The following is a 14779-nucleotide window of genomic DNA, read 5'->3' as shown; positions in this document are numbered from 1 at the left end:
GGAATGAAGAAAGAATACTGAAAAGTAGAGGATAAGTTACGGTCAGCATCAATAATAAAAGAAGACGAAGAAATCGTGGGAGTAGTCGAAGTACTGTTCTATGGGAGCATACTACAACAACTTGAAGAGCTTGTGAAAGAAAATAGCCAGGGAGACCGGGTAGTTCCGGTGGAATCGGTCGAGATGTACGAGATCATTGAGAAAATGGGGCCGGATGCGCTCCGCAAAGAAGAAGCAATGATAAGTACGAAATACAAGACCGTGGAGAAGAAAGTGAAACCGTCCGCGGGACCGCTACCTGCCGATAGCGAACAAAAGAGGAAAGACGTCTCGGGAGATCCGACACTTCGAAAGTTCTTGGATATTGGACATGCCTTCACGGATGAGACCCGGAAAAAACTTCGGATCGGTGGAGGTGGTTTCCTCTTACAAAAAGAAGAAGAACGGTTTTGTTAGATGTTGGAACAACATGGAAAAGCATTTGCATTCACATCGAAGGAGATAGGGTACGTTGATCCGAAGATAGTGGAGCCGATGGTGATCTTCACGATTGATCATGTGTTGTGGAACTGGAAGCCGATTCTGATGCCACGGGCGCATATTCTGAAAGTCATCGACTTGCTCAAGGAGAAGGTGGCGATGGGGATTCTAGAGCCATCAAACGGTTCGTACTCAAATAGATGGTTTACGGTTCCGAAGAAGAATGGGTCACTCCGGTTTATTCAAGACTTGCAACCGGTGAACAAGGTCACGATCCGGAACTCCGGAGTCGGTCCGATAGTGGACGAATTTGCGGAAGCATTTGCCGGACGCGCGATATACTCCATCGGAGACCTATACTCCGGGTATGACCAATTCCAACTAGCCATGCAAAGCCGAGACATCACTACCACGCGAACACCGATAGGATTAATCCGTATGTGTACACTACCACAAGGTGCAACGAACTCGATCGCACATATGATGAATGCAATGAACAATGTGCTTCGAGACTGCATTCCGGAGATAACAATGTCGTTCCTAGATGACATTCCGATGAAAGGATGCGCGGTGGAAGAAAACTATGAGACTATGGATGATCGGGGATGTCGACAGTTCGTATACGACCATATTTGCGATTGCGAGAAAGTGCTACGAAACCTAGAAGATGTGCACCTAACACTTTCCGAAGAGAAATCGGCATTCGGACAAGAAGAAATATTGGTAGTCGGACATCTATGTGGGCCCTACGGCCGAAGACCGTCACCAACCAAGATCAATGCGATTCAAGCTATGAAAGAAGTATGCAAGTCACAATCTGAAGTCTGAAGGTTTCTTGGAGCATGTGCATTCTATCATATATGGATTCCGCACTATGCACATATTGCGGACCCACTCTATCACTTGTTGCGGAAGGGTAAGAAGTTCGAATGGAGACCGGAACATACCAAACCCATGAAGAAGCTTAAGAAAACACTACGGAGGGCGGAATCACTTAAGAAGTCGAGCTATGACCGACCGATCATAGTAACGGTTGACACAAGTCCAACCGGAATCGGATGGGTCATCAATCAAGCCAATTCGGATGGTTCGCAATATCCGATCCGATTCGGAGCAAAGGTTCTCAACGAAAGGCAACGCGGGTATGCACAAGTCAAAAGAGAATTATGGGGAGTCATGTCGGCAATCAAATCGGATCGAGATTATTTGATCGGAGCCGAAGTAGTGATCGAAACGGATTGTCTTCTGATACTCGGGATGATGCGGTGTTGTACTATACCGGATGTGGCTATGCTAAGGTGGATTGCATATGTTAAGTCACTTAATCCGGAGGTATGACACATCTCCGAAAAAGATAACGCAGTAGCGGATATGCTATCAAGGGCGCGGTTCGGAGACGACATAACCGAATCCGATAATGAAGAAGTTTTCGAAGACTACTTTGCTTCGGAGCACATATGCCGGGTGAACGTAATCCGAGAATTCCAAGAAGAAGAATACGAGGGAGAAAGCTTGCTGATCGGGAAAGTGCTAATAGAAATCGAGGAATCATCAGACAATAAAAAGAAGAGAGCCGAGATCCGAAATTAGAAGCGGCAAGTCCGAAAGTTCTTCTTGAAAAATGGATTAATATGGAGGGAGCCAAAAAGACCGGATGGCATACCACTTCAAGTAGTCGGAACAAAAGAGCAACAAAACCAGATAATGTCCGAATTTCACGAATCCGATTGGGCTGGACATCGGGGAACATGGGCAACATTTGTGAAGATTAAGCAAAGATATTGGTGGAAGAATATGTACAAAGATGTCGCGGAGTTCACGGAAAGCTACGAGAAATGCCAAGTCTACTCCGGGGTTCAACACCGAGATGAGTTACATCTGACAATCAACTTCAAATGGATGGTCGACATTGTAGCCATGCCAACCGAGATCGGACAAAAGAAGTACTTGGTGTTAGCTCAGGAAGATCTCACAAACCAAATAGAAGGTCGAGCGCTACGGAGGAAAACATGTTCTGCGGTATGCCAATTTATTTTGGAAGAAGTGTTTTGCAGGTACGGGTGCGTAGGACAAGTGATTGTGGATCGGAGAGAACTCGACTCTAATAAAGCTAGGGGATTCTTCACCAAACATGGAGTTCGGTTTAAACTAACAACAGCATACAATCCAGAAGACAACGGGAAGATCGAACGAGGACATAGTCCAATCGTCAAAGCACTTGCAAAAGCATGCGACGGAAGGGTGAAGGATTGGCCGCAGATGCTCCCGTATGCACTATGGGCGGATCATACGACGCATAGTTCTGTGACCGGTTTTATGCCAGCCGAACTTAAGACCGGACAAGCACCGGTAATGCCGACGGAAACCGCAATTGTGACATGGACAATTCTGCCGTGGAAGGAAGAGATGAACCGGGAAGAACTATTGGCGGTCCGGATATGACAGTTGGAGGGAAGACCAGAAGACATAGCGGAAGCAACACACCGACAACAAGAAGAGCGATTCTGGAACAAAAGCCGATTCGACACAAAGCATCGACTACAACCGTGGAAGATTGAAGAAGGTGATTAGGTGATTGTCTATGACAGTAGTCTGGATCATCAACATACAACGATACGGAAATTCGCGAAAAGGTGGTTCGGGCCATACGAAGTTCGGAAAGTTTTCGACAACGGAACTTACCAACTATGCGAGTTGGATGGAACACTACTATAGGTGCCTATAGCGGGGAAACAGGTGAAGATTTTCAAGAAACGGACTGATGAAGAACATTATGTAAGCTTAGACAAGACCGACAACGAGGAGCAATTGGACAAAGCTCGTGGTGATGCAAAAAGCGAAGAAAGCGGTCTACAATTGATAGTTGATATAAGGGAGGAATTGGAAAGTGCTACGGATGAAGACGAACAACGGGCATCGGGAACATTGGCACATATTAGAGGATGTGCGGGTTTGGAGGGGGCGAGTGTCGTAGTGTAATTCGCACACTACGTGAAAATTGCATTTTGGTCCCTCTAGATGGGGTAAGGAGGACCCGGTAAGGAGAACCAGTGAGAACTGGATGAAGGAGGAACCGGTAAGGAGGACCCGATAAGGAGAACCGATGAGAACCGGATGAAGGAGGAACCGACAAGGAGGACCCAGTAAGGAGACCCGGTAAGTGACAGGAACTGCACGCTCCCTATGCGCAACGCTTGACCACAACCGAGTTTAGAATCATACACAGAAAACGGGAAATGAAACACACGACACAAAGGAGAGAAGAGTACACAGGATGTTAAATGTGGAAAACCCTGAGAGGGAAAAACCACGGGAGTCCACAGACTCCAAACTATCCCTATATCACAATGATTACAACAGTGAGCTCACGGAGGCAACGACCTCGTGCTCACGATCTTCGCCATAGGCGGCGGTTACAACAGAGGCAACGACCTCTTTCTCTCTCTGTACACTGTTACGCGCTCTCTCTTCTTGCACCAACAAGAATGACAACTTCTACTCCTTTGAGTTTGCCCTAAGTCATATTTATACTAATATGACTTTTTGGCTATTTACAAATATAGCCCCGATGGACTCTCCGAAACATATTTACGAATATGTCCCTTCATCCGATGAGCACTCCTCACCGGGCCTGCATCATCCGGCGCTTGCCGGGCACACTTCATCTGTATCTCACCGGGTCCTCCGTAGCCGGGTACTCGTCATCCGACGCTTGCCGGGTACACCACATCCGGTTCTCACCGGGTCTTCCGTGGCCGGGTACTCGTCATCCGGCGCTTGCCGAGTACACCACATCTGATTCTCACCAGGTCTTCTGTAGCCAGGTCCTCCTCATCCGGTTTCAGCCAAGGCCGTTTGCTCATCAGCATTGTTCTTCTCACTTCCCATCCGGAGGGACCTGTCTCCTAACAGTAAGAACCGGATCAAGCAGAACCGACAAGAGCCGGATAAAGAAGGCCAGTGAGAGTCTCTCACCAGATGAAGAGACAAATTTGTAAATAGAAAAAAAGATTGTTACATGCATAGGGCAGGATTCGAACCCTATACCTCCATGTAAATAAACCCAAACTTTACTATTGTAATAACTTATCATAAGTGATATATGACTTATATTTACGCCTACTTTTACAAGAAGGCAGATCATGCACTTTTAGAGTGGGTGAAAACTTTATCTAGAAGAAACAAGCAAACAAAAGAAAAGTTACTCATGCATGCTTAGCGTGCATGAACACTATATTTAGAAAATGGAAAGCATGGTTGAGAGGAGGCAACTCATGCACACCTAGCGGGCATGAACACTTTAGGAAAAGCATGATGTTATGCTTAGCCTCTTCCATCACTACATAAGGAAGAGAGAAAGATGTATTTGGTTGTTGATTATTTTGTAAGGATTGACTAATATAATATATTCGTGGGATTCACGAATTTGTGATCTGAAGTGTCTCTTACTATCTAAATATTGATTAAAGATACTAAACTCGTGGGATTCACGAGATTCATAACTTACCTCTCTTTCTACCTATTCATTACTAGCCTTATCTCATATTCTTCTTTCTCCTAGTCCAAAACCTCAATGGTTCCCACCCGACTCACGCAACAATCTAGAGCCGAAAGGCACGACAACGTTTCAACGGATCGGCAAAACGCCAACATTTTCACCAAGCCCCTTGGTTTAGACAAGTTACGACAATTCTCGGGTGCACTTGGGTTGCGGCACCTCGACGTGCCGAACTTGAGGGGGAGAAAAGTCTCGCATGACCACGGAAAGGAGCAGGAAAGGAGCGGAAGTGACCGCAACACCAAATTAGATGACGAATTCAATTTAGTGGTGGCTGAAGAAGCCGAAGGTGGATCCGCGGATGAGTCCAGAAGTGGACGAGAGGGCAGCAGCTGAAAGAAAGAGCCAGAGCCAGCCAAACATGGGGCAGATGAAGCCAACAAGGGCGAGAAGGCCAAAATTGAGAACGAATCGGAGACGCCAAATCAACAAAAGAGGCGTCAACACCGTGACAGCAAGGGAGCTGGAAAAGGCCACACGAGTAGACAAGCCGACCGTAAGGTTCGAGGCGCGCGGAATCAAACGGGTCGAGGAGCGCAAGCGAGGCGTGTAGTCAAGAGGAACCAGAGCGAAGGACCGGAAGAGCCTCAAGTTGAGGTTGAGGGGCAGTGTTGAGATACAAGCTCAACATTAGTCGAAAACCAGTGCATAAACCGGTATGCAACAAGAGGCCGGATCGGTGCGGAAACCGGGAGACCGTTGAACAGATATTCCACGAGGGAATATATTTGGGAGTTAGTGTAGGAGCTCAGTTATGAGCATTGAAGTACGTGGCAGTACTTTTGTCAGTCCGTATGGACTTGTATAAAAGTGCTCGTTGAGCACATCCTATCTACAAAGTTTACACATTATTTGAATTTAGTTTTTCTGTGTGTTTTTCCCTCTCTATCTCTCCCACGTACATTGTGTCTTAAGCTCTCCATTAAACCTGTTTTTCCCTGTTGGTATTCTGTGTTTTGTATAGCTTCCGCACGTAACATTTCACATATCACAACATAGGTGGATGGGTTGGATCAGACTACCAATCGCTCTAGTACCATATAAAGAATCGACTATGATTCTTGTAGTGGAATAGAGATGTGTGTGTGTGTGTGTGAGTGAGAGAGAAGAGAGTATGCAAGAGATAAACATAAAGTTGAACAATATATTCACAAGAAAAAATGAAAACAGTCAACAACAGGAGAGGGGGTGCTTATACGATCTCCTCTCTCTAGATTCTCTCACCTAAATGCTCACTCTCTCACTAGAATCTTGGGACGCTTTAACTATAACGGATGTGTCATAAGGAGTTACATTCTACGACACATAGTTAATGTTACAAAGTGGTGGTGCGTTCACACACCTCAATACATGTTCTTTAGTCATGTTCACACATGAAGGCGAAGGTTGAACTTGATGCTTAACAGGAAACATATACTATCCAAGAATTCCTTTAAGGTGGAAGCATTGGGAGAGTCTGTACCATATTTTAATGTGACAGGGAACAATCGGCAACGATTCAGTTCAATCCGAACCGAACCGTGAAACTGCGGTTTAACGGTTCGGTTCGGTTTCAATAGTCAAAAACCGCGGTTTAAACGATTAAATGATTTTTTATTTTTTATTTTTAAAAATTTTAAAAATTTTAAAAATTTGTATTTAAACAACCTTTTCATTTTTAGACCTTATTCTCACATTTTAGGAACATCTTAAAAATTTTTAAAAATTTTAAAAATAAAAAATTTGACCTATGCTGAAAACCGAAACCGAACCACGAAACCGTAGTTTTTACAGTTTAATGGTTTAATAGTTTGAAAAATGTTTAATGGTTTGGTTTAACTGTTTCGTGGTTTGGTTCAGGTTTCAAAAAATTTAAACGGTTCGGTTTGGACCCTCTCAAACCAAACCAAACCGTTACCGATTGTTAGTGATTGGCACTCTCTTCTCGACTCATTCTTGAGGGGTTTAAGAGTTTACTTAACTTCTAATTAGATGTTTAACCGAAGGATTAACAGTTATAATTTTAAGGGTTAACTAATTTAATTAATTAGCATTCACCGCAGGAAACGAGTGAAGGTGAAGAAAGGAGAAAAACGAAGAAGAAGAAGAAGAAGAAGAAGAAGAAGTCGCAGAAACAGGAACAGAAGCAAGAAGTCCCCATCCATCCATCAATCCCTTTCTCTTCGCACAGAGATTTGTTCGCCATGGTCAGTGCACACGCCATCTCTTTCTCCCTCTCTCCTGTCTTTCTCTGAGAAACTCGCTTAAATTTTAGCCTCGAATAGGTGAGTAAACACATAAGAAAACTCCGTCTCTCTCTATCACTCACTTTCCCTGAGAAAGTGGCTTATCTTTGTATGTATGTAATTATAAAAATGCCATCACGCTTTCGCTATCTCTGAATTATCTGAGAAAGAAATCTTCGAATCTAACCTGACAGGATACTCTGTCGACTTTCTTATTTTTACAGGTCTGTGTTGCTTGTTTGGTGCCACTTTTCCTTATTCCGATCATCAATTTGCTACCAAAGATCTTGGATCTCATTCTGGTAAAGTTCTTCCTGAAGTTTTATCTGGAGAATCGATTAAAGTTCTTTTTTGTGTTTCCTGGATAGTTTCATTTTTCTTCCTTTAGTATCGTTGGTGTTTATTCACAGAATGATTTCGGATGTTTATTTTCTAAATAATTTCATCTCCTTTCATGTCTAGATTGAGAAAGTTTTAAAATGCAACGTCTCTTCATAATTTCATGTCATTTGGCATTTCCCTCGAAAATTGGTGTTTTGCTGGATAATTTTATCTGATTCCATGTTTCTGCATTTCCCCTTTTATTACTGCATGATCTGTATCCATTACAGAAGAAGCTTACGGAAATTTTTCTGTGCAATTTCATTTTCTTTCATGTTTCTTCAGAGAATTGATATTCATTTGAATGAAATCTTGTTTTACTTGATAGTTCCTTCTTTCATGTTTCTTCACTCGAAAAAAATTTAGGCTCTCTTTAATCCACAACTTAAATTTTGCTTAAATGAAGATTTATAGAATTTTTCTGAATAATCACATCTCGTGTGTCTGCCCAGGAAGATTTACTGCATTTCTCTCTGATAATTTCATCTTCCTTCATGTTTGTTGAGAGGGAAAATTGTAATTTCCCCCTCGATATTTCTCTTCCATATTGCTGCAGCGGAAGATTTATGCCTTTTTATTCTTACTAGTCTCATCTTTTTTCATTTTTCTGTAGAGGAAAGTTTACAATATTTTTGGTTGGGAATACAAGCAACCTGTCCGAGTTCCTCCAACTTGCCCCATCAAGTCTTCAAGACCTCCAACTGTGAAGCCTATACAGGTTAGTCTTATTGGTTCAACCATCTAAAATTTTGTGCAATATTGTATACAGTTACAAGGACTACTAGTAAAACCATGCAAAAGGCTATGTTTTATACAGTTGCAATGATAATAAAAACATGGAAAGTGGCACAAGTATAGGTCTACAATGGCCAGTAAACATAAGAAAAGGGCCAGATTCTAACATTTAAATGACAGTGAAAAATCAAAAGTGCCACATAGTAGAATGTTAAAAATGGTAGTGGAAACATGGAAACAGTCTCTTTGTTTGATGTTAAAATGGCAATGCAAACATGGGAAGTGATGATTTTTAATAGAGATATCTGATCAGTGATTCATTTGTTAATGCATCCATTGCTCTTTTGAGTTTATTCTAGTGACACGGATTTGAACTTGAGGAAGCAGATGATAAAGAACATAGGCCATTTGCATTGCAGTATCATGTGAAAAATATGATTGTATGCTCTGCTAGATATTCTTTCTTTGTCTTACAAGTGACTTGAAGTAAACAACGTAATCACTTATAGAGACCATGTATAAACATTGCCTTAATATGATGGTATATAATAATCTTGATCAGCGATCAATATGAATGTTGATTTATGAGCATTGAGCTTCTCTCTGGAATTGATGATGTGAGTAGTGATGCCACTACATCTTGATTCTTGACCACACTATGCTTGAAGTAGTATACAAAATCTATAACTGATATGTTATGTTCGCAAACGTCCCGAAAATTTTCTATGGACTCTTGAATTGTAGCCCTTGTGTGACTTGTAGCAAAGAAAGTGACGATTGTTCTTGTTGATGAGCTTGTGTGGCTGTATTGTTGTCCTTAACAACTTCTCCTTGTTTCTCTTGAGTTCTAGCAATAAAAACCCTAGGCACCCTAGTCCTCATAATCCCTTACCTTGTGTAGTGGGCAAAACCTTTGCTTAAAGAGGCAATGGTATCTCCCTCTTCTTTCATTAAAAAACAGTAACAAGGACAAACATAGTGTCCTTTAGATTTCACTCTCTGATGATACAGTTCACAAATTCTTTCTGCTAGAGGTATTTGTGCATATTTGCTGACCTCAATCTCTAATTGATGTGAAGAAGTTTTCAGCTGCCCTATCACACTATGCTACACGTGGGATAGATGTATGTCTACATAAGAGGGCCTAATAATGAATCCATCCTCTAATGCTTGTAAAAAGTGTCTTATAGTGGGTCATCTTCCTACCAAGAGATGTTGTGGGGCTGATCCGTGTTATGTTGTTTTCGATGTTGATATTATAGTGTGACTATATATGCATGAAGGTGTGGCTCCTATGGTTGAGAAAATTGAAACACCATGCACTACATGTATCGATATTGATGATGTAAATAAGGGAATAAAGAAGATGGCAAGTGGGAAAGCAGCAGATGCAACCTACGTCTCAAGTGAGCTTTTAAAATGGACAATGCCACATACTCATCATTGGATAATGACAATTATAGATCAAGCTATAAAACAAGGATTTCCAAATGATTGGCTTATGAATTGGATTAAACCAATATTTGAAGCTGGAGATAAGAATCAAGTATCAAATTATCGTACAATAATGGTGAGCTCAACTATTGCTAAATTATATAGCATTATTATGGGGCAAAAGATAAGCACATGGGTTGAAAGTACAAGCAAAAGAGCACTTGGGCAAGTAGGATTTAGACCAAAACACTCCACTGTGGATCATTTGGTCACATTGAGAGTAATCATGGAAGAGAATCAACTACAAGAAAAAACATTTTATTGTTGTTTTTTTTATTTTAAGAAAGCTTTTGATACCGTACCACGAAGTGAGCTTTGGCATAGAATGGTAAAGATTGATATGCCATTAGAGTATCGAGTTGCTGTTGCACTCCTATATGAACAAGTTAAATGCCAACTAAAAATGGATAGTGGATTCCCAAAGCACTTTTTAAGTAACATGGGGGTCAAGCAAGGATGTCCACTATCACCCACACTCTTTGGCTTATATATTGATAAATTAGAAGAAGTGGTGAATAAGGTTGCAAGAGAAGGATTGAATGCCCCCAAATTGATGCAACATGTTATCTTACATGTTATACAAATGATGTGGTACTCTTCTCATATGATGTTGATAGTATCCAAAATTTACTTGGGGTATTAGAATAATTTTGCCATAGTAGTGGACTAGCAGTGAATGTGGAGAAAACAAAAATGATGGTAGTGCAAACCATCCAACCTCCGCATTACCCTAATGCTCACATATAGAAGTGAACATATACAATTTGTTCGAAGCTTTAAATATCTTGGTATTGGTGTACCCGCCACAAATAAATGGAGTGCATGATTTGATTCTAGGCTCCAAGCCGGTTGGAAATCTTATTACCTTTTGGAGAACCAATGCAACCAAAGTGGTACTTGTGTATGGGAATTAAAATTAATGTTGTTCAATGCCATGGTAACTCACGTATTGCTTTATGGGGTAGAAGTATGGGGTGACACCATCTCTCTTAACGCACGGAATGAGATTAAGAAAATTCAAAAGATGTTTTTAAGGAGGCAATTAGGAGTTAAATGCACTACCTCTTACTAGGTTATGATCTTGGAAACAAGTGTTCGACCCATAGAACTATTGGCACTCCAAAGAGTATATAAATACATTATAAAAGTCAAGAATATATCGAATCATCGATTACCACAACTTGCTTGGAATGTTGGATGTAAGATACAAAAGAATCATAAAAGTAAGATTCTCTCATCCAGTTGGGTTGTTGACATAAGGAAATGGTTTAGAAGATGGGGTGTGGATGATCTTTTAGAGCTTTCGGGCAATGCTATGCAGTATGTAATGATTGAGGAAAGGTTGGTGGAATCAATAAGGATGAAGTGGGAAGATGCTAAGAGGACAAAGCTAGAATACTACATTGGAAATGTCAACCCTGAATGTTGGTCTCAATATAAAGCAAGAATGCCTATTGATCATATCCAAGCTTATTTCATTACCAATACGAGTAATAATGCTCGTAGAGCCCTTACACTACTTCACACTTGATCTCACAAGTTAGGTATTGAAGTTGCATCATGGTATCAAAATGTAACGAATTTGAAGACATACAACGTATGCAATGAAGGCATGGTAGAGGATGAATGTCACTTGCTCTTCACATGCTCGACATATAGTGCAATTCGTGCAAGATATGCTGACATACTAAGAGGGAGTGATAACTTAAGTGCCATACTTATGACACCACCGAGAAGGTTGAAATCATATGTGTGCTTTATTCACACATAGAGACATTGTGCTTCAATGTATGAATACCCTTTCTTAGGAAGTAGACACATATCAAGAACACATGTATACTCTAGTCCCATAGGTCAATTTTGGCCCCTTTATGGACGATAAAAATTCTAATTCTAAAATTTTAATTCTAGTGAGTTCGGATCACTCGGTTCTTTTCCATTTTGGTCATGTTTAGATGGGGACAATCCAAACTATATTGGAGCGACAATAGTTTTTTTATTATGATTATGCCATGTGTCTCGAACCATTGTTCTGTTTCAGCATACCAACAATGAACGTCTCCATGTTTAGCAAGTTCTTTTAATGACATAGATGCCAACCTTGAGTACCTTCGTTTAGGGAGCTCCCAAAGGCATTGGATATTGGTCACTGATCAGAATAATACCTCGATGATTATTGGGGCTGCACCCATCCCTGCCCGGATTATATGATGGGGCTTCGAAATATTGATACCTTGCTTTGAAAATGACCTCCAACCCATGTTTTTCACATCTTTACTAAGGGAGGGGTTCTCGACATGACTCAACTTCATTTGCATATAGATTTAGGTTTTTGATAGCAAGGTTGTGTAATGTACCTCTTTTCTTTTTGTACTCACAATTCCGAAATATGATTTTCAAACTTGATGCAATCCCATAGGTCATTGCTTATTTTGCATTTCAAGTCCCTTTTTCTGGCTGCATAGGCATGCCTTCTTTGTTCTTGCATCCTTGGGGTTCAATCTTTTGATACAAAGAAATTCATACCTTCAAGTGCACCTTGCAATTATCCAAAATGATAACTCTTTTCCTATCATCCAAGATTATACAAACAACAGCATGACATGATTCTCCTTATGGCCTCGTCTAATCAACTTTATGTGCTCCGTATACCATAATATCATCACACATAGCAAACTGATCTTCAAAGAATCATTTCCGACTCATTATGTGCATGCACTTCATTTCACAGTTTTTATCACTGTTTTTTGTAAAGACATACATATGGTTGAAATACAAGGAATGCGAGTTTCCACTAGACATTTCCAACACATCAACAGCCATTGATGCCCTTTGAGTCATGCTTGACATTATCTCAAATTTCTATGAGCAATGTTTAGTATATGATCCTTTGGTTCAGTTTTAGAATAGACCAAAATAGTGATGCTACCATGTTGTAATGAACCGTTCTTGCGAAAATGAAAAATGCAAAGAGAGAGAATACTTGTAGCCTTGAAGAAACAATGGTCTTGCAGAGAGAGAGAGATTCTATTATTGTTTTTGGAGGTAAAATATGACCAATGAGACCAAAAACGTAATTTTTTTATTAGAGAGAGAGAGAGAGTTTTTGTTATGTAGATGAATGGAGCAGTGGAAGAAGTTTCTTCTGTATCTGATAACGCAAAAGGGGTTGGAGTGGTTGAAGTTTCACGATCTGTATCTGATATAGCGAAAAGGGATTAATATTTCTCAGGTGTTACTACATGCCACAATGACATTACAAACATGTGGGTTGACATTTCCAACAGATGTACCACATGCGATAAATGTTGCGCTAGAGATAATGTAATTTTTACTATATTTCAGAATCGTCATGTGTATCTATAGACTATAATTCAAGCAAAAATTAATTTCAGTATGATTTACGAATTAAAGAAAGTTGTTGCCCGTCCATACCTAAATAAACTTCTTTGTGTCTCAAAGTAGACTATTTTGTGTTGTGGAAGGTTTATGGATATTCTCATATGGTTTATTATTCTAATAGTCATTACAAGTTTGTGTGGGAGCAACTAGAAATATTTATGAGGATATCAAAGAGCTCTCATGCCCTTAGATAGCTTACCTTGAGAAGTAACTTGGGTGATCCAATTGAAAAGATTGCCTAAAATAGAACTTGTTAAAATTCATGTCTTAACTTAAGCTAGTGTAGTTAAAAATTAGAATGTTAAAAATCCACAAAGATTTGATTTGATTCACCTCCCTTTTTATATATGTATGTGTTGATGTTTCAAGGTCGCTTGACTAACAAAGAGATCTCATGCCCTTAGCTTGAGAAATAACCTGGCTTATCCACTTCAAAAGATCACCTAAAACAAAATTCATTGACTTTGTGTCTTAGCTTAAGAAAGTGTGGTTAAAAATTAGAATGTTACAAATACACAAAGATTACATTTGATTCAACTCCCTTTTTATATATGTATGTATTGATGTTCCAACCTTTTTCATGCTATGCACACTTTATTGCTAGATGTAGAACATCATTGTGAGCCACATATGTTGTGAGAACTAGGAATATGTGGGAGTGTGATTAGGCGGATTAGGATACACCAATACCACATTAGTAAATGAGATAGAGGAAGAAAAAACAATGTATTTTTGAGTGAAACAAAGAAAGATTAAATGAAGGTAAACTACAACAAAGAGCAATCAATCTCATGTGCTCGAAAGTGATGAAATGTGTACAAATACAACTCAGAGGTAAGGACATATTGAGGTTTTTTTTTTAATATCTCAATCTGAACTAGATTATGCTCAGCATACCTTCATCCTCAATAAGGTCTCCTCAAATATGAGGTGGTTAACTCATGTACCTTCATTGCACCTTTTATTTAGTTGTTTAGGGATGTGATGTGATTGGTGCTTGTTCACATCCAACATCCCCCTCAATTGTTGTACTTTGCACCGACTTCAATTCATATTCTGTTTCATCTTTTATTGATTGAGTTGCCATGTCCTTCACATCATGAACTATAGACTTCCACGTCATTCAATTTCCTGAAACTCTTGCATCATTTGTCTTTACCTATTGTATAGCAAATTCTTGCATGATTTATCTTTTGATCTTTCATGTTATCCGCCCCAAATTCTCACATCATTCGCATGTTTGATTAATTTGAACTTCCTTTTCTTCAAGACTACCAAATAGACTTCGATTGGTATTCACCTACTTTTGACAATTGGGTATACATCCCATTATTGTAATCAATCGTCTCATGGGCCAAATTTGGTCTTAGAAGACATTAATATATCTTTCCTTCTTTCTTTCGCAAGTCTTACAACATTCAAAGAGGTTTGTGCAATTATATGATATTGGGTAATATTCTAACTTTACCTTCTCATCTAAAATGAGCGAGCTCACATGAAGTGG

The 14779-nt window shown here is 40.1% G+C and overlaps 1 protein-coding gene across 1 annotated transcript; it reads left to right on the top strand.

Moving 5' to 3' along the window:
* The first annotated feature begins 7083 nt into the window (after positions 1 to 7083).
* On the top strand, positions 7084 to 13417 carry LOC147865290 (uncharacterized). The gene is made up of 4 exons (XM_087318065.1): positions 7084 to 7224; positions 7488 to 7565; positions 8258 to 8362; positions 12991 to 13417. Exons 1-4 carry the CDS (start codon positions 7222 to 7224, stop codon positions 13093 to 13095), a joined length of 291 nt encoding a protein of 96 aa, XP_087174191.1. The 5' UTR covers positions 7084 to 7221; the 3' UTR covers positions 13096 to 13417.
* The last annotated feature ends 1362 nt before the right edge of the window (positions 13418 to 14779 follow it).

This window comes from Azolla caroliniana, unplaced genomic scaffold (genome assembly GCF_043228905.1).
Source record: "Azolla caroliniana isolate FFs.n. ecotype wild unplaced genomic scaffold, voAzoCaro1.0.p SCAF_4, whole genome shotgun sequence".
NCBI lineage: Eukaryota > Viridiplantae > Streptophyta > Polypodiopsida > Salviniales > Salviniaceae > Azolla > Azolla caroliniana.
Note: the sequence above shows the minus strand (reverse complement) of the source record. Positions and strands in the feature narration are given on the sequence as shown.

Coding starts and splice junctions, on each gene's coding strand:
- LOC147865290 (XM_087318065.1), top strand. Junction 7,566..8,257: donor AGATCTTGGATCTCATTCTG/GTAAAGTTCTTC, acceptor ATTTTTCTGTAG/AGGAAAGTTTACAATATTTT. Junction 8,363..12,990: donor CAACTGTGAAGCCTATACAG/GTTAGTCTTATT, acceptor TTTGTTATGTAG/ATGAATGGAGCAGTGGAAGA.